At 49.0% G+C, this 20897-nt stretch overlaps 1 protein-coding gene across 1 annotated transcript in view; it reads left to right on the forward strand.

Annotated features, from left to right (window-relative positions):
* nxn (nucleoredoxin) overlaps positions 1-16908 on the forward strand; it is a 156779-nt gene extending 139871 nt beyond the window's left edge. Inside the window, exon 8 of the mRNA XM_052035815.1 lies at positions 16169-16908. Coding sequence (XP_051891775.1) covers positions 16169-16351 — 183 coding nt within the window. The 3' untranslated portion in view covers positions 16352-16908. The remainder of the gene's footprint in view (positions 1-16168) is intronic.
* Positions 16909-20897: the final 3989 nt, after the last annotated feature.

A 20897-nucleotide genomic window follows, 5' to 3' on the forward strand; every position in this document is an offset into this window, starting at 1 on the left:
CGCAAGTATCCCACTGAGTTACTCAGCCTCTTCTGATCCTTATGGTCACCAGTGTAAATGGAGCTGGTTGTGTGTTGGATGGTGGGAAGGGGTTGGGGATGGTGGAGCCTGTTCTGCCTCTAGCTGCACGTGCCCAGGTAGTGGAAGCTAACAGCCAGTTCCTCCAGCTCACTTTACTTCTAATACCTGAGGGATCTCTGAGTTGGGGCAGGTGACAAGTCTGCTGTGAGAGTGCCCTCTGCTGCAGCATCCAGAGATAAGCCATGGAGAGATACAGCACAGAAACAGGCCCTTCGGCCCGTTGAGTTCATGCTGACCCATCAACCACCCATTTACGCATCCTATAATAACCTCGTTTTATTCTCCTCCACACTCCCATCAGCCCCCCCCTCACCAGGGGCAATTCACAGTAGCCAAATGACCTACCAACCCGTGTCTTTGGGACATGGGAGGAAACTGCAGCATATGGAGGAAACCCTCACGGTCACAAGGAGAACATGCAAAGTCCACACAGACAGGAGCCGAGATCGGGAGTGAACCCAGACCCTTCTCCCTCGGAACTCTGTATACAGTGAACCCTTTCCAGAGTTACCCTTCTCCACAGATTCCCCTCTCCACGGTAACCCCTGTCCACAATGTCCCCTCCCTGCAGTGATGCCTCTCTGCATTAACCCCTACACTGAACAATTCACCCAACAAAACTCGAACAACCAGTGCAGGTTTGAGCACCTCTAATTTGTACTAAAAACCCCTCAAATCAACTCTAATAGGAGCTACCTGGCAGACAGCAGTGGAGAAAGGCCTGGTACTTCTACAGTGTCACTCCTGACCTCGGGGTCCCAGTCACAGGTGGCACAGAGAAAGGACAGGGATAGAAAGGCCCTTCAGCACATCAGTGTTATCCTTCACCTGCCCTTCCCCTGTCACTCAGGCATTGTCCTGTACTCCTCCCAGATCCTACTGATCCATCCGATGAAGATCAGTGGGAAATCGAGGACAATAACGTTCAAAGGAATATGGCCGTGACCAGTCTGGTTTGTGCAGAATGCTTTCCATTAGAGGTCCCACAGGAGAGATCACTATGTGAGATTGAAGTGGATGGAACTGGGGATAAGGGGAAGAGCACAGGTAGGTAGGTAGAGGGGAAACAGTAATAAACAGAGTGACCAGCCGGTACAGTGGGGATCAGTGCTATTCACAATCTACATTAATGATTTGGGGATTTAAATGGAATACAAGTCGAAACTCTCTGATCCGGCAACTCCTGTGGCCCGAATTGTTTTGAATCAGGCGCCATTAGAATGCAGAGCAGCCACCATTGCATAGGTATTAGCATGTTGTATTAGCAATTTTTTTTTTCTGTGTTGGCAGATTTTGAGATGGAATAAAAATACGCTCTTACAGAATTAATGTGGAAAAAATAAACACACAATGTATGCAGAGAAGTGAACTAGTTCAGCAAGGACAGGGTTGTCCGATTGCCTTCCAGCAAACCAGCTTTAGTGACCCAGGAAATGGCGTCACAGAGCATGGAAACAGGCCCTTCAGCCCAACTCGTCCATGCTAAACAAGATTCCCATCTAAGATAGTGCCATCTGCCTGGATTTGGCCCTATCCCTCTGAACCTTTCCTATCCATGTTTCTGTCCAAGTGTCTTTTAAATGTTGTTATTGTACCTGCCTCAACCCCTTCCTCTGGCAGCTCGTTCCATATACCGACCGCCCTCTGCGTGAAGAAGTTGCCCGTCGGCACCATTTTAAATTTTCCCCTCTCACCATAAACCTATGTCCTCAAGTTTTATGATTCCCTTTCCCTGGGAAAAAGACTGTGCGTTCACCCTATCTATGCCCCTCGTGATTTTATACACCTCTGTATGGTCACCCCTCATTCTCCTACACTCCAAAGAATAAAGTCCTAGCCTGTCTAACCTCTCCCTACATCTCAAGAACCCCAAATGTGGAAGGGTCACTCTTGGTCTGTGATCGATGAAGGATCGGGTGACCAGTCGGATTCACATCACACTCGCCCCTACCAGAGAAACAAGATAAGAGATAACATGAGATATCTTTATTAGTCACACGTACATCGAAGCACACAGTGAAATGCATCTTTTGCACAGAGTGTTCTGCAGGTGTTGGAATCTAGATGAAAATCACAATGATGCTGGAGGAACTCAGCAGGCCAGGCAGCGTCCGTGGAGAAATGCAGGCGGTCAACGTTTCGGGTCAGGACCCTTCTTCCCGCCCCTACCCTCGGCCAGAGTCTATAACCAGAGCTCATTTGGGACTGAGATGAGGCAAAATCTCTGGTGAATCGTTGGAAATCTCCATCCCACGAATGTGGGGAAGCTTCTTCTCTGAGACTGGCATGGATGGGATTTTGGGCCCCAGTGAAATTGAGGGATCTGTTGACCAGACAGGAAAGTGAATGAGGAAGAGGTGGAGCTGGGGTGTTATTGAATTACTGAAGAGTTTGCATTTCCTACTGCTGTTTCATATATTCCTCCCATGACTACACTGAGGGCACTGTATAATCTAATTCAGTGATGAGCTGTCAGTGTAACGGGATGGTTTCAATATATTCAGGGTAACCAGCGTTTGAGAATATTCCAATGGAAGGAAGCCCAGATGAATTTTCTGGAGCCCCTGAGATGTGTTTGCGGCCTTGAATGTCAGCCAGGAGCTCTTTGTACAACTGGTTTTAATTCTTCCTCTGTTAAGCTCGCAGTGATTGGTGCTGCTTGTGGGGAGGGGTGCAGTGAGGATCTACCCTGCTAGATTGGTCTGCCTGTGGCAGTGCAGAGACAGCTCAGGACACATTGAGGGGCTCCCACTGGGCTGTGAGGGAGGCAGGTGAGCTGTGGATGTCAGGCGAGATGTACAGGGAGCCTTGAGCCTGCCTTGGGAAAGGCACCAAGGCAGAGAAAGAACAACGCACCGGTAACTCCCTCCAGATTTCCTTACAACATAGAAGGAGGCCGTTTGGTCCATCCAGTCTATGCTGGCTCACAAAGCAATTCCATTCCCCCAGCTGCATCTTCCTTTGACCTATTCCTCCACATCTACCACTCATCTACACACGAGGGGCACCACACAAAAGAGCTGGAGGAACTCAGCAGGTCAGGCGGTATCTATCGAGGGAAATGGGCAGTCGACGTTTCGAGTGGCTCTATCCATATATATATAGGGTGAATCAGTTTAGAGTGACCAAGTAACCTACCAATCTGCCCCCTCCCTGGTCAGTGGGAGGAAACCAGAGCACCTGGAGGAAACACACGCGGTCACAGGGAGAACGTGCAAACTCCACATACACAGCACCGGAGGTCAGAATCAAACCTGGGTCTCTAGAGCTGTAAAGCAGAGGGTCTGCTAGCCACTGTGAAGCCCCTAAAGCACTTTTTGTGCCACGACAGCCCACGGACAGAGAAGGCCTTTTATTTATTATCTGCAGTCGCCATCATAATGGGAGAAAATGTGCAAGCGAATTTGCGCACAGCAAGCTTCCATGGAATGTAATATAACAGTGACAGCACAGTGGCACAGATAGTGGATACTTGGCCTCGCAGCGCCAAAGACCCAGGTTCAATCCCGACCTTGGGTGCTGCCTGTGTGGAGTCTGCACGTTCTCCCTGTGAGATTCCCCCAGGTGCTCCATTTTCCTCGCACATCTTAAAGACACACGGGTTGGTGGGTTAATTGGCTGCTGCTAGTCGCCCCTGGTGTGTAAGTGAGTGGTAGAATAAGGGGTGTGTAAAAAATGGGATCAGTGTATTTGGGTTGTTGACGGTCAGTGGGAGCTCAGTGGGCTGCAGGGCCAGAATCCATGCCGTATCTCCCTGTGACTCTCTGATAGTGACCAGATAATCTTACTGCTGAGGAATAAATGTTGACCAGAACACCAGGGAGAACTCCTCTACATATCATACATACATACCATACTTTGCAGATGACAGAAAGGTTGGAGGTGTTGTGGATAGTATAGGGGGCTGTCAGAGGTTATAGCAGGACATAGATAGGATGCAAAGTTGGGCTGAGAAGTGGCAGATGCAGTTCAACCTAGATAAATGTGAAGTGGTTCATTTTGGTAGGTCAAATATGATGGCAGAATATAGTATTAATGGTAGGACTCTGGACAGTGTGGAGGATCAGAGGAATCTTGGGGTCCGAGTCCATAGGACGCTCAAAGCAGCTGCACAGGTTGATTCTGTGGTTAAGAAGGCATATGGTGTATTGTCCTTCATCAATCTGGGAATTGAATTTAGGAACCGAGAGGTATTGTTGCAGCTATATAGGACCCTGGTCAGATCCCACTTAGAGTACTGTGCTCAGTTCTGGTCGCCTCACTACAGGAAGGATGTGGAAGCCATAGAAAGGGTGCAGAGGAGATTTACAAGGATGCTGCCTGGATTGCGGAGCATGCCTTATGAAAGCAGGTTGAGGGAACTCGGCCTTTTCTCCTTGGAGCGACGGAGGATGAGGGGGGACCTGATAGAGGTATATAAGATGATGAGAGGCATTGATCGGCTGGATAGTCAGAGGCTTTTCCCCAGGGCTGAAATGGTGGCCACAAGAGGACACAGGTTTAAGGTGCTGGGGAGTAGGTATAGAGGAGATGTCAGGGGTAAGTTTTTTACTCAGAGAGTGGTGAGTGTGTGGAATGGGCTGCCGGCAACGGTGGTGGAGGCGGATACGATAGGGTCTTTTAAGAGACTGTTGGATACGTACATGGAGCTTAGAAAAATAGAGGGCTATGGGTAAGCCTAGTAATTTCTAGGGTAGGGACATGTTCGGCACAGCTTTGTGGGCCGAAGGGCCTGAATTGTGCTGTAGGTTTTTTTATGTTTCTATATTGTTGAAATAACACCAAAGGTCTTTTACATCCTTCCTGACGGTGAGTGGATTTTTGGTTCAGTGCTGTGTGTGAAAGACGTCATCTCGCTTCTGTGGAGCATTCCCTTGGTACCACAGGAAGAGTCAGAATCAGGTTTATTATCACTGACTTAGACATAATGAAATTTGATGTTTTGTGGCAGCAGTACAGCGCAAAGACATAAAATTACTATAAATCATATAAATAAATAATGTGGAAGAAAAGTAACAAATGAGGTGGTGTTCATGGGTTCATGGACCGTTCAGAAATCTGATGGCGGAGGGGAAGAAGCTGTTCCTGAATCATTGAGTGTGGGTCTTCAGGCTCCTGTACCTCCTCCCCGATGGTAGTAACGAGAAGAAGTTATGTCCCAGAAGGTGAGGGTCCTTAGTGATGGATGCCACCTTCTTGAGACACCGCCTCTTGAAGATGTCCTCGATGGTGGGGAGGGTTGTGCCCGTGATGGAGCTGGCTGAGTCTACAACCCTCTGCAGCCTCTTGCGATCCTGTGCATTGGAGCCTCCATACCAGGCAGTGATGCAACCAGTCAGAATGCTCTCCACCGTGCATCTGTAGAAACTTGTAAGAGTCGTTGGCGACATGGCGAATTTCCTCGCCAGCCTAGATTAAGTGCTCTAGTCTTTAGAGTGGGGAAGCCCTGATTAGCTGTCCCTGAGGGAAGAATCCCACCTGCTGCCCCTCTCCCAGCCCCTGAGGTTGGCAGCAGATTCTTCCTGAGACCTCAGCATCACAATCCATGGGTTGAGCTGGTCACCTTCCTGTGTGCCATGGTCCCAGTGCTGATGAAACCATGAAGTCTTCTTTATAATAGGGATCCTGAAATTCTCTCTCCGTGGAGGATTGTAGACACTAGATCACTGGAAGTATTTAGAAACAAGGTTGATCAATTTTTGAACGATTGAGGAATGGAGGGCTTACTGTCGAGGCATGGATAGGGTAGATAGTAAAAAACGTTTCCCCATGGCCGAGGTGTTTAAGAGCAGAGGCAAAGGTTTATGGTGAGGGGTAAGAGGTTTAGAGGGGATTTGAGAAAGGAATGTTTCACCCACAGGGTGTTTGGTGTCTTGAACTCACTACCTGAGGGAGTGGTGGAGGGAGGTACTCCCACAGCTGTTAAGAAGAATTTGAGCGATTACTTTTATCAGGGTTTGAGGTCTGTGGACCAAATGCCGGTAAATGGGATCAGTGTGGATGTGTACTTGATGGTCAGCACGGACAGGCTGGGCCGAAGGGCCTGTTTCTGAGCTGTCCAGGCTCTCCCTGGGTTATGAACACCCCGATTTATGGGACACCCTGCACACACACATACGGGCGGGCGTCTGGGAGACGGGTGGGACGGATCTGCCGGCTGCTGTGGGGCTGCAGGCATCTTCTGCCGGCTGGGAACGGGGCATTTCCACCCACCTCTCCCCACCGAGCCGCAACCATCGGGGGCTGGGTGGAGCCGAGCAGAGCCGGGAGCCCTGAGCAGACTCGTTCACTCATTGAGTCTGGCTGGCGGCTGCTCTTCCCACCCCTGCTCTCTCCCCTCTTACAGCTGCTTCTGTGACCCTCTCCCACACACTGTTTCCGTTGATTTCTGACTTACAAACAGTTCAGGTTATGAAACTCTCAGGCTCAGAACCCTGTGGTAACCCAGGGACTGCCTGTATGACTCTCTGATTCTGGCTAGCACAGGAGATGAGATCTGGGGCAGATCAGCCTTGATCATATTGGTATTGGTTTATTATTGTCACTTGTACCAAGGTACAGTGAAAAACTTGTCTTGCATACCGATCGTACAGGTCAATTCATTACACAGTGCAGTTACATTGGGTTAGTACAGAGTGCATTGAGGTAGTACAGGTAAAAACAATAACAGTACAGAATAAAGTGTCACAGCTACAGAGAAAGTGCAGTGCAATAAGGTGCAAGGTCACAACAAGGTAGATCGTGAGGTCAGAGTCCATCTCATCATATAAGGGAACCGTTCAGTAGTCTTATCACAGTGGAGTAGAAGCTGTCCTTAAGTCTGGTGGTACATGCCCTCAGGCTCCAGTGTCCTCTACCTGATGGAAGAGTAGAGAAGAGAGAATGACCGGGTGGGTGGGGTCTTTGATTATGCTGGCTGCTTCGCCAAGACAGTGAGAGGTAAAGACAGAGTCCATGGAGGGGAGGCTGGTTTCCGTGATGTGCTGGGCTGTGTCCACAACTCTCTGCAGTTTCTTGCGGTCCTGGGAATAGCAGGGCAGGCTCGAGGGGCCAAATGGTCTTGCTTGTCTTCTTGAGCAGGGTGTTTCAGAGACGATTTGACTGTTTGGAGAAAGGCAATCCCGCTGGAACCGAGCTTCGAGCCTCGGAAGCAGTGTTGGGCTCTGGCTGCTCCTGCTTGCAGGTTAAGACCGCCAGTGGCTCTGCAGGAGCTCAGGGCCAGACCTGTGCCTCCTCCCCTGAGGGTAGCTGCTCCACATCCATTACCTCCATCCGACATTAACCAGATCGACTTGTCCCTGACTCGGAGGCTGTTGTAAACACTTGAGAACAAGGAGCAAGGTCGGAAATGAGCGGCAAGTGTGATTGATACAGCAAGTGACAGTCACTGCGGGCTATGTTGTATTACACACATCCTACACCAGGCTAATTGGCCATTGTTAGCATCAACCTCAGACTATGGTTGGAAAGTCATGGCTGTTCATTTATGTGGAGCTGCTACGTTATTCTGCGCTCCTCCTGCTGCTGGAGATTACCAAGGTGACGCTAAGTGAATACGGTGGCCAGCTCCTCTTGCGGCTGAGATTGTTTTCCTTTGTGTGAATCTGCACTTGTCAGAATGATGGATGACTCCCTTGCAGCCGATTTGTTTTCTATCACTTTTCAACCCTGTTGATAGCATCAAGGAACTCCCAGGTCAGGTGAAGACGAGACCCGTGGCGATTTCTGCACGCATGGGGCTGCGGGCTCTTTGGAATTCACTCATTCACGGGGCTGTGGGCACTAGGTCCTAGATCTTCACAACCACAATGTAATGTCGCAATCCAGAGGGACAAAGGTACAACAGGCTAATGGAACATCTCCCTGAAGTCCACAACCAGTTCCTTGGTTTTGCTGACGTCGAGGGGAAGGCGGTTGTTCCGACACCACTCAACCAGCTGACCCACCTCATTCTTGTGCATCGCCTCGTCACTGTCAGACCAAGTTGTTCTCAACTCATTCCTGATTGTCGGATCCAGTTATTTTCGAATCCGCAGGTTCTTTTAGGAGTCCAGGAATGAGTTGAAAACAACTTGGTGCTTCACAAGGTTTTATTGGAAAAATTTAAAACAAAGAAACAGTCACATAGCACATGGCACGAGCTTTACTACTGGGAGATGAGCCGAGACAAAAGGAACTAAAGATGAGCTAGGGCTGGGTGGGGGGTATGTGGTGGGTGAGGGAAGAGAACAAGAGAAAGATTAACAAAGAATGACACCTTTTATACTGAGATAAGAGGTACTCCTTAGCTAACAATAGTCCAATCAGGAAACCTATTAGATACCTGTGGCCAAACCACCAGACCTAAGGACAGCTTCTACCCCACTGTGATAAGACTATTGAACGGTTCCCTTAGACAATGAGATGGACTCTGACCTCACGATCTACCTTGTTGTGACCTTGCACCTTATTGCACTGCACTTTCTCTGTAGCTGTGACACTTTGTACTGTTACTACCCTGTACTACATCAGTGCACTTTGTACTAACTCAATGTAACTGCACTGTGTAATGAATTGACCTGTACGATCGGTTTGTAAGACAAGTTTTTCACTGTACCTCGGTACAAGTGACAATAATAAACTAATACCAATACCAGTGAGAACACACACATTCACCTGATGGACGAACCAATAAGCTAGGAAGGGGCTATTCCTTGTGCAGCCATTTTAAGGTGTATTAAACACTATACATGTTAAAAAAACTACTTAAAACAGTGGAATCTAACATCACCATCTGTGATTCTGCCAACAACGGCAGTGTCAGCGGCAGATTTGCAAATGGCGCTGGAGCTGTGCTGATATGCTGTGGAGATACGTCAGCTAAGTCTGATGGAAATCCATTTACCCTGGGCCATATTTGCTCTGCCCTATACGTGACTCCAGACCACACAGCAATGGCTCCTGTTTCTGAAATCGCCCTGCATGTTACTCAATTCAATGGGAAAGGAGGGGGATGTGGACAATTAACGCTGGCCAGTGAGGCCTGCATTCGGGAATCAGTGAAAATTGACCTAGTGGCCTCGATACCCAATAAGGGGGGAATCCTGCTCTTGACTGCCCTCTGGTTTGATGCCTGTACTTAACTCCCACCGTAGCACTGACGTCAAGGAGCATTGCACACCAAGGGTGGGTGTGTGGAGAGTTGGAGGAGTCAAGAAGGATCTTGGGGTCCAAGTCTATAGCTCCCTGAAAGTGGCTGCACAGGTTGATGGGTGACAAAGAAGGCGTATGCCATGCTTGCCTTTATTAGTCGTGGCGCTGAGTTTAAGAGTCAGGAAGTTATGTTGCAGCTTTATAAAACTCTGGTTAGGCCGCATCTGGAGTATTGCATTCGATTCTGGTCGCCCCATTATAGGAAGGATGTGGGGGCATTGTAGAGGGTGCAGAAGAGGTTTACCAGGATGCTGCCTGGATTAGAGGGCATGTGCTGTAAGGAGAGGTTGGACAGACTTGGGTTGTTTTCTCTGGAGCGGCGGAGGCTGAAGGGAGACCTGATAGAAGTTTATAAGATTATGAGAGGCATAAATAGAGTAGACAGCCGGTATCTTTTTCCCAGCGTCAAAATATCTAATACTAGAGGGTGCGGATTTAAGGTGAGAGGGGGTAAGTTCAAAGGAGATGTACGGGACAAGTTTTTTTACACAGAGAGTCGTGGGTGCTTGGAATGTGCTGCCAGGGGTGGTGGTGGAGGCAGGTACGATAGGAGTGTTTAAATGACTCTTAGACAGGCACGTGGATGTGCAGAGAATGGAGGGTTATGGACATTGTGTAGCCGGAAGGGAGTAGTTTAGTTAGAATTAAATTACTAGTTTAATTAGTTCGGCACAACGTCGGCAGAGGTCACCCAGGAGGAAACTTTTACCTTTCGGGGCTTTCCTCAGGACAACCCAGAGCACTTTACAGCAAAACTTTGAAGCATTGTCTTAGAACATAGAACAGGAACAGGCCCTTCGGTCCATCATGTCCATTCCGTGGCCAGAATTGAACCCAGGTCGCTGGCACTGTAATAGCATTACGCTAGCCGCTACACTACCATGCCTGCAGACCATGCTTGTTTCGATGTACATGTGAATAATAAAGAAATCTTCGATAAGTTTTTGTCACTGTGTTAGGGAAAGCCCCAGAGCTCGTCTTCAGATTTGTGACATGAGGTCATTTAGTGTTCGCTTGAGGTGGTAGATGTGGCTTGTTTTACCCCCTGTCGCGAAGGATGAGAGTTCCTTAGTGCTCAGTTCCGTGGGTACCATGGAAAATTTTAAATCTAAGTCTCTGGACTGGGATTCGAACCCACAACCTTCTATCTCAAAGACAGGTGTTCTACCCACTGAGCCACCATTGAAAAGGGGAGCAGTACCACCAAACCTGTAGCTCCATGTTACTTGCTGACTGTCGGTCCTGATTCTTGGTCATTTTTTCAGTCAGGGTTCTGAACATTGACTCCCAGCTCCCAGGGTTAATCACTGCAAATCTTGTTACTGCAACTTTATTGAAAAAAATAACCTGATGTTGATTACTGGGAAATGTTCCATCCAGTCCATATATAATGTCAAAGAACTAGGAAATGGATTTGAGGTTATTTTACATTGCACAAGTGAATTTAGATAGGAATCAGAATGTTGTAGCTTTCTGCCAATGAAAGTATTCAACATTAAACATTCTCAGATGCAGGCATTTATTTTCGGTTTTGGACTGATTCCTGAACCCACACAGCGTCAGCTGTGATTCCAGATCTGCTGGTGTGTTGGAAGATCCCTAAGGCACCCCGTGTTAACTTGCTGTATGTTGTCCTTTGTAACATGGACACCTGCCCTCCATGGGAGAATGGAACGGCTGGCACCTCTCCCTTATCCACCCTCCCACCCCTCCCCAGCACCTGCCTGACCTAGTGGATTCATAGAACATAGAACACTACAGCACAGTACAGGCCCTTTGGCCCACAATGTTGTGTCGGATTCCCTGCATTGTAGGCCATTCAGCCCCTCAACCATACTGGGCCATCACTTTCCCTTCCAACCTTCACAGCCCATGTTTCCCTGAATGTCTCTGAGCCTCTGAGCATCCACACGTCTCTGAGGGATTCACACCCTTATGCTCATGGTTTGTTGGTCTTTATTGCAGCAGAATTGCAGTACAAACTAGGTCTTTCTTACTTTTGAATTCCCACCCTCTTGTAATAAGGGCCGAGATTCCAGTCACCTTCTCAATTGCTTGCTTGCTTGCTTCTTTTCTGCACCTCTTAAACCAGCACACCCAGATGTCTCTGTACAACATTTACTAGGTTGCTACCATTTAAAAATGATCTTATTTTTCTATTCTCCCCACCAACATGAGTAGGCACATGGTTTCCCATTTTATTCTCTGTCTGCCATTTTCAGACTCCCTTGCTCAGCCTGTCCAGGAACCTTCTCCACCATTTTGGAGCTTCTGTGTCCTTTTTTCTTGCTCTTTTCCAAAGGAGGTTTGTTCCATGATTGCAGCATCACGTCACATCATTACAATACTACAGTATTCCACGATTCACACAATTTACAGTCAATCGTTCCAAATTATAACATAGTCATCTCTATCCAGAACGCACTCAAGCCCCTGTGGCGCTCACTGGTCCCAGAAAGCCCCCATTGTACCCGTGGATACCACGTGCTCCTTCACCAGGGACACACACAGGCACGGACGTAACCCCAGAAGAGGGGCGGGCAATCAGCTCGGGCAGAACCCCCGACTGTCCGCTGCTTCCGTGTCCTTGGGATGACTTCCTTGATTTTCCTGCTCTTCCTAAGACCCAGTCCTCTAGAGTCACGGGAACCGTGAGTCCATTTGCCACGGCCTTTGCTCGGACAGTAGCCGGGGAGGCGGCCCCCACACCAAGGTCCGCAGTCTTCATCCAGTGTGGCACGGTGGGTTGTGACAGTGCAGTGGCACCAGAGGTCAGGATATCCAGAGATGTGAGTTAAACTCAATTAATCAAATAGTCAGGATCCATAATGGTGACCATGAGTTAGAACATTGAACAGTACAGCACAGGAACAGACGATGTCTGTACTGACCATGATGCTAATTCCATCTGCCTACGCGGTCTATATCCTCTGTCCCCTGCCTGTACATGTGTCTGTCTAAATGCCTCTTAAATGTTCCTATTGCTTCTGCTTCCACCCCTTCCCCTGGCAGTGGGTTCCAGGCACCCACCACTCTCTGTATAAAAACAAATGCTGTGTAAATCTCCTTCAAACCTTCCCCCTCTCAGCTCAAAGCTATGCCCTATGGTATTTGACATTTCTACCCTGGGAGAAAGACTGACAATCTGAGCCCCTCATAATTTTATATTGGATGCCTTAAGGCAACAGAACGAGAATCAAAGTAATTCTGGGGGGAATGTTTTGCCATTTCCCGCAGAGCCCCAGGCTTTATTGATGACTGGACATGACTCAGAGTGAAAGGTGCCAGAAATCTCCATGGATCACTGGAGTTTTTGATTCAGGTCTCTGCCCTCTTCTCGTTGCTACCATCAGGGAGGAGGTACAGGAGCCTGAAGACCCACACTCAACAATTCAGGAACAGCTTCTTCCCCTCCGCAATCAGATTTCTGAACGGTCCATGAACACCACCTCGTTATCCTTTTTTTCTTGCACTATTTATTTTTGTAATTTATAGTAGTTTTGTGTCTTTGCACTGTCCTGCTGCTGCAAAACAACACATTTCACGTCATATAAGGCAGTGATAATAAACCTGCTTCTGATTCTCCAGATTTGGCCTCTTGTGTAACACCAATTTTAATCTTCAGCTGCCAAGGCTCCAGATTCCCTCCCTAAACCTCTCCGCCTCTCTGCAAGGAGGACTGGGTACAGTTTGGTGGAGGAAGAACTAAATAAAATGCAAAAAACCTACAGATACTACAAATCGGAGATAAAGCAGAGAACGCTGGAGACAGCAGGTCAGGTAGAGAGGGAATCGGAGTTCGTGCTTCAGAGCAACGAGCTTTCATGAGGACAAGGAAAAGTCAGAAATTAAGTAGTTTTTGAGTTGCAGAGAAGAGGGAGGGGTGGAGTGAACAAGTGGAATGTCTGGTGGGGTAGAGACCCAGAGGGACTGAATGATGTAAGTAGAGCTGGCGTCTGCTGAGAGAGCGTGGTGAAGGCTTCTGAATCGCAGATGAGTGAGGTCAGAGGAGAGAGGAAAATATAATGCTGGAACTGTGAGATATGGAACATACATTCGCCGGAAATCTGAAATAAAACAGCATGCTGGAGATACTCAGCAGGTCAGGCGGCATCTGTGGAGAGAGAATAACAGGGTTAACTTTGCAGGTCATCTCCCCTCTCCACTCTCAGCCCTGATGCTGAGTTTCAACCTGAAACACTGACAGTTCCTCCCCATCCCCCCCACAGACGCTGCTCGACCCGCTGAGTTCCTCCAGCAGCTTGTTTGTTGCTCCAGATTCCAGCGTCTGCGGTCTCCTGTGTCCAACCATCTTAACTTTACAGGTTGATGGCTCTGTATCAGAACCCTCCAGTCCTGGCACAAAATAGACGTAGTTCAGCCCTCAGGACTCGACGTTTAACCTGCCTTTGGAGTTTGTCCGAGAAATGGCCAGAACCCATGACAGGTCATCGAGCTGAAACACTAAATGTTTCTCTCTCCACAGCGTCTGCCTGTTGGAAGCACTCAGCATTTTCTGATCTTAATCGAGGAGAGATTTATTTGCACGTGAAACACCTCAGAGAAGGTTCATGTTGACTCGAGGGGTTGAGTTATGTGCAGTTTGGTATAGTGTGTGGGCAGGCACGGTAGTGTAGCGGTTAGCGTAACACTATTACAGTGCCAGTGACCCGGGTTCAATTCCAGTCACTGTCTATAAGGAGTTTGTACATTCTCCCCGTGTCTGCATCGGTTTCCTCCGGGTGCTCTGGTTTCCTCCCACATTCCAAAGACACTCGGGTTAGGAAGTTGTGGGCATGCTATGTTGGCGCGGGAAGCATAGCGACACTTGAGGGCTGCCCCCAGAACACTCCACGCAAAAGATGCATTTCACTGTGTCTTTCGATGTACATGTGACCTATGAAGGTATCTCATATCTCATATTATTGCCTCTTGTACCGAGGTACAGTGAAAAACTTGTCTTGCATACCGCTCATACAGATCAATTGATTACACAGTCCATGAGATAGTACAGGGTAAAAACAATAACAGAGTACAGAGTAAAGTGTTACAGCTACAGGGAAGTGCATTGCAGGTAGACAATAAGGTGCAAGGTCAAACAAGGTAGATTGTGAGGTCAAGAGTCCATCTCATCGTATAAGGGAACTGTTCAATAGTCTTATCACCGTGGGATAGAAGCTGTCCTTAAGCCTGGTGGTACGTGCCCTCAGGCTCCTGTATCTTCTGGCTGATGGGAGAGGGGAGCAGAGAGAATGACCCGGGTGAGTGGGGTCTTTGATTATACCGGCTGCTTCACCAAGGCAGCGAGAGGTATAGACAGAGTCCATGGAGGGGAGGCTGGTTTCCGTGATGTGGGCTTATAGTCAATGAAGTTTACAAGATTGAGAGCTGATCTTATTAAGATCCTGAGGTAGTACGGAGAGGAATCTTCTCCTGGTGGGGGGGATGTAGAACTGATGGCATAGTTTCTAAATAAGGAGTTGCCTATTTAGGGTGGAGATGAGAAGCAAATACCTTTCTCACCAGGATTTCTCTACCCCAGAGAGCTGTGGAAGTTGAGTTGCTGAATAGACCAAGGCCAGGGCATAGTTTTGGTCTCAAGTGGAGTTGAGGGTTATGGGGAACAGGTAGGAAAGCGCAGCTGAGACAGGATCAGGTTAGCCATATAGTACATTCGAAGGGCTGAATGGCCTATTCCTGCTCCTATTATTTTCTTATTCGTAATCTTTCCTTTACGATCCTCCTTAAACCTATTCTTTAACCAAGCAAGACCCAAAACACTGGAGGAACAACGGGTCAGGCAGCACCAATGGAGGGAACTGGACGATCGATGTTCATCAAGAGTCCAGATGAAGGGTCTCGACCCGAATTGTCAACTGTCCATTCCCCTCCACAGATGCTGCCTGACCCGCTGAGTTCCTCCTGCGCTTCGTGTGTGGCTCCAGATTCCAGCATCTGAAGTCTCTTGTGTCTCCTCTTTAACCAAGCATTTGCTCATCAGGTCTAATTTCTCATTTTGTAGCACTATTTGTTGAAGCCCCTGTGCAGTTACTTAGAATGTTTTACCACATTAAAAGGTGCCATCTAAATGCACACTGCACTGCCAAACCCAGCATGATTCTGTTAGGTTCATAAAACAACGAGGGGCATAGATAAGGTGGAAGGTCACACTCTTTTTCCCAGGGTACTAGTAGAGGGCATAGGTTTAAAGTGAGAGGGGAAAGATTTAAAGGGGACCTGAGGAGCAACTTCTTCACACAGAGGGTGGTGGGTGTATGGAAGGAGTTGCCAGAGGAAGTGGTAGAGGCGGCTACAATTAGATAAGATTTCTTTATTAGTCACATGTACATCGAAACACACAGTGAAATGCATCTTTTGCGCAGTGTTCTGGGGACAGCCCACAAGTGTCGCCACGCTTCTGGCACCAACATAGCATTCCCACAACTTCCTAACCCGTACGTCTTTGGAATGCGGGAGGAAACCAGAGCACCTGGAGGAAACCCACGCAGACACGGGGAGAACGTACAAACTCCTTACAGACAGCGGCGGGAATTGAACCCGGGTCGCTGGCGCTGTAAAAGCGTTACGCTAACCGCTACACTACCGTGCTCATGTTTAAAGTACATTTGGATAGGAAAGGTTCAGAGGGATATGGGTCAAACGCAAGCAAGTGGGACTGGCTCAGACAGGCATGGAGGAGTTGAGCTGAGGGGCTCGATGACTCTGTGACGAGTCTCCCATTTCATTGGTGTTGGTCGATTCTGCCTTCTGCAGGCCGGTAGCTTTTCCTTCATTTAAAGATCCCATTTCCGTGCTGCATGACTCCATGGATCTGCCCAAAGCTCACACGATGCCGCATTGCTCCGGCGCCTAATTGCTCTTCGCTCTCTTACAGGACGACATGACAGAATCGCTGCGGGACTTCACCAACCTCCCAGAGTCGGCGCCACTGCTCACCATCCTGGACATGTCGCAGAGGGCCAAGTACGTGAAAGATGTGGAGGAGATCACGCCGGCCATCGTGGAGGAGTTTGTGAGGGCTTTTCTGAAGGAAAAGCTAAAACCAGAACCCATCTGAAGGAGAATATTTAATACTCTCACCTGATTCCTGTTCTATTTAAATCATAAAAAAAAACAATTTAAAAAAAAAGGTCTTTCTAACTCTTGAATTTCTACTCGTTTTAACATTGTGGTGATAAGCACAGCTGTGCTGGAGACTTGCTGGCGTCTCCTGCCTCTGCTTTACCGGGTCTTGGTGTGAAGGTAGCTCGAGCTCCATTCCTCCACCGGCACTGACAGTCCGTGACAATCCAAGCTAACCAAGGCTTGGGCCTCGCCTCCTCTCTTCTGAAGCTGGAAGCAGTTATCTCAGCAGAAGCAAGCGGCTGAATATTCCACACACCTCTCCTCCAACCCAATGCAAACTGCGTTCTCAAACCGAGACCAACCTCAGCCTTCAGCTCACTCAAATATTGACCCGCCTTAGGCTCTTCAGGAGAGGCTCCCATCACCCGGTCAATTAAAGGTTGGATTTTATGCCGCTTCATTTTTATATTCCCTCTTTTTATGTAATCTGGTCCTGTTACGATGTTTTAAATTATTGCAAGTTCAGCCCAATAAACATGGCAGCAGTCACATTGAAAACAGCTGTGATTTATTTCCTGCATGTCCGGCCTTCGGCAGGAGCGTGGCTTCCACCGGAGTAGTTCATACCACAGCAGCTTTCGTATGCAGATGTTGTATCGTTTTAAAAAGGCTGTGGTGAGGAGCTGGGGGGAGCGCTTGAACTGCCGGTGACCCTGACCAAGTATTGGTCTCCTGTCAGTATCTTTGGTCACAGCTGAAGGTGACCTAGGTTTTCTTTGATATGTTTCTGGACCTTTGTATCATGTTCCTATCTATGATGACCTGTGCCCTCAATCACATCTTATGGACTATTATTTTCCAAATTAGTTTACAGTACGCAAAACAAGTTTTTCGCTGTAGATAAGATTTCTTTATTAGTCACATGTACATCAAAGCACACAGTGAAATGCATCTTTTTGCGTCGAGTGTTCTGGGGGGCAGCCCGCAAGTGTTGCCACGCTTCCAGCGCCAACATAGCATGCCCACAACTTCCTAACCCGTACGTCTTTGGAATGTGGGAGGAAACCAGAGCACCCAGAGGAAACCCACGCGGGCACAGGGAGAACGTACAGACTCCTTACAGAGAGCGGCCGGAATCGAACCCAGGTCGCTGGCGCTGTAATAGTGTTACGCTAACCGCTACACCACTGTGCCTGTACCTCAGTGCAAGTGTGGTTTCTCATTCTTTCTCTCCTTCCCTGTGCCTCTCTACATCTATCATCTCTTCCTTCATCACTCTCTCCCTCTCTTTCTCTTGGTGTGTGTGATGTGTGTGTCTTGCTCAGGGCGTATGTGTGTGTTTTGCTCAATGTGTGTGCTTGTGCTTGTGTGCTTGTTTTGCTCGGTGTGTGTGTGTGCGTGAGTGTGTGTGTGTGTGTGGCTTAGTGTCCTCTCTCTCCTGGCCTCTGTGTGTCTCTCATTCTGTGTCTTTGTCTCCCAAAGTGTATGTTCTTCCTTACTATCCCTCTCTCGTTCTTTCCCTCCATCTCTCCTAATGACGTTTTGATACACCACCTGAGGCTGTTCCAGCCCGTGCAGTGGGAGGCCGGGAGAGAGGGGGACGGAGTCGCTCTGCCCCCTTTGTCGGTGATGGGCAGGCGGTTTGACTGAGTGTGGCACAGCGGACACACAGGCCTGGCAGTGGGGCATCCATAGCCAGATGCCTCTGTAAACGTGACGCCCAGATCTTTGCCCACGGACATCGTGACGATGTTGGCCCTCTGGGTGTATCTGCGACACTGAGGAGAATGTCCAAGCCCCACAAAAGGTAGGAAGACCCCCAACGAGTAGGTGACCCTCAAAAGCAGGTCTCACTGACTTCAATGCAACCAAGTTTCAGAAGCAGAGTTAAACATTGCAATCTGCTGCGTTCTGCAGACATCACGTTGGGGTAAATGCTGGTGTAAGCATGTAGATCAGCAACACAGAGGGGCATGGAGCTGAGGCCAGTAGACATTGAATGGGCAGAATGGCCTCCTATTATATGTGCCAATGGATAATGAGCAAAGAGGTCAGCGTTATCTGCATGCTGAGGCAGCGATGGAGCGATCCTTCGTGCACACAGTCCCCTTGCGGTGTCCCCGCTCTGTAATCAGAGACGTGTGTAGTTGTCCACCTTCACAATCACAACCTGCACACAGAACCTTCCGGATCCCTCGCGTTCAAGTGCACTCACACGTGTGGGAGCTGCCCCGGGAGTATCTCCTGGTGTTAACTCAGGCTCCGGGGTGCCCAGAGTTTGGGGACAATGGGCCCTACTCTCCAACGTTCGGAAGAATAGGAATCAGAATCAGGTTTATTATCACTGACTTAGATGACGTGAAATGTGTTGTTTTGCGGCAGCAGTTACAGTGCAAAGACATAAAATTACTATATTTAGTAATTTTGGAGAAGGGGTGATCTCTGCAGCACTGTGATACAGCTGGGAAAGCCACTATCTCACAGCTAACCAAACGCAGACTGGGTGACCGTTTCGAGGAGCACCTGCGCTCCGTCCGTAACCGCGATCTGCATCTCCCCGTCACAAGTCACTACAACTCCCCCTCCCACACCATCACTGATATCTCAGTCCTCGGCCTCCCCCACTGCCAGGAGAATTCCAAGTGCAAACTGGAGGAACAACCCCTCATTTTCCGTCTTGGAACCTTGCAGCCTAACAGCACGAACATTGAACTCTCCCACTTTAAGTAGACCAAACGCCCCACCTCCCCACCACGCCTCTTTCTTCTCTTTCCCAGCCTATCTCTTTTTACCCCTCCCCTATTTTTTCCCTCCCTACATGGGGCACCTACCTCCTCACCTTTGACCCATCCCCCGGTGGATCTGCTCTCCCCTCCTCCCCCACACCTGCCTATCACCATCTCTTCCCTGCATTTACCTATCACCTCCCTGTGCCCACCCCACCTCCCCCCTTTTGTCCGCCTATCACTGCTCTGCTTTTCCCTCCTATATATCGGGCTTCCCCTTTTCCTATCTTCAGTCCTGAAGAAGGGTCCTGACCCGAAACGTTGACCGCCTGCTTTTCTCCACGGATGCTGCCCGGCCTGCTGAGTTCCTCCAGCATCATTGTGTTTCTTCATCTCACAGCTTCAGTGACCCGGGTTCAATCCCGACCCCGGGTGCTGTCTGTGAGGAGTTTGCACGTTCTCCCTGTGACTGCGTGGGTTTTAAGATAAGATTTCTTTATTATTCACATGTACATCGAAACACACAGTGAAATGCATCTTTTGCATAGAGTGTTCTGGGAGCAGCCCACAAGTGTCGCCAACATAGCATGCCCACAACTTCCTGTCCCCTGCGTCTTTGGAATGTGGGAGGAAACCTGAGCACCCGAAGGAAACCCACGCAGACACGGGGAGAATGTACAAGCTCCTCACATCCCAAAAGCCTGTGGGTTGGAAGGGTAATTGGTCGCTGTAAGTTGACCCTCATGTGTAGGTGAGTGGAATCTGGGGGAGCTGGTGGGAATGTGGAGAGAATAAAATGGGATTGGTTTAAATGGGTGCTTGGTGCTCAGTGTGGACTTGGGCAGAAGGGCCTGTTTCTGAGCTGTACGATTCTACGTAACATAGAGAATTCTTGTGGGGTAGATACTGAGGGGATGATTCCCTCTTGGGGTTATCTGGAATTAAGGGGCATAACTCTCTGGATGAAGGGGTGGCTGCTCACAGCCCAGACAAGGAGGGTCTTCTTCCAGGGTCCTGAACCTTTGGAATTCCTCACCCCCCTACAGCCTCGGATGCTGAGTGTATCCACGAGGCTGAGCTAGCCATGTGTTTGGACTAAAGAGATTAAAGGGTGATGGGGGGGTTCAGGCAAGAAAGTGGGGACCAAAGATCGGGGGGGGTGGGGGGAGTCAGGCAGCCTCCTGCCCCCATCCCCATGAAAGAAGAGATGTTTCCCCACCACTGACCACGCAGGGTGGCAGGCAGAATCGAACCAGATGTTGGAAACAACTGCCTTCTCCCTCGACCTCCCCAGGCGACTGGAACTCCCTCCCCCGAAGGATGCTTAGGATTCCATTATAAGATATCTTTATTAGTCACATGTACATGAAAACACACAGTGAAATGCATCTTTTTTGTGTCGAGTGTTCTGGGGGCAGCCCGCAAGTGTCGCCACGCTTCCGGCGCCAACATAACACGCCCACAACTTCCTACTTTGGAATGTGGGAGGAAACCAGAGCGCCTGGAGGAAACCCACGCAGACACGGGGAGAATGTACAAACTCCTTACAGACAGCAGCCAGAATTGAACCCGGGTCGCTGACGCTGTAAAGCGTTACGCTGACCGCTACACTACCGTGCCTGCCCTAGCAGTAATTATATATGGATACGGAGACGCAGGAGACTGCAGGCGCTGGAATCTGGAGCAACAAACAATCTGCTGGAGGAACTCAGCGGGTCGAGCAGCATCTGTGGAGGGAAAGGAATTGTCGACGTTTCAGGTGGAAACTTGATGCAGGGTTTTGACCCGAAACGTTGACAATTCTTTTCCCTC

The sequence above is a fragment of the Pristis pectinata genome, chromosome 21 (genome assembly GCF_009764475.1).
Source record: "Pristis pectinata isolate sPriPec2 chromosome 21, sPriPec2.1.pri, whole genome shotgun sequence".
NCBI classification, from domain to species: Eukaryota; Metazoa; Chordata; class Chondrichthyes; order Rhinopristiformes; family Pristidae; genus Pristis; species Pristis pectinata.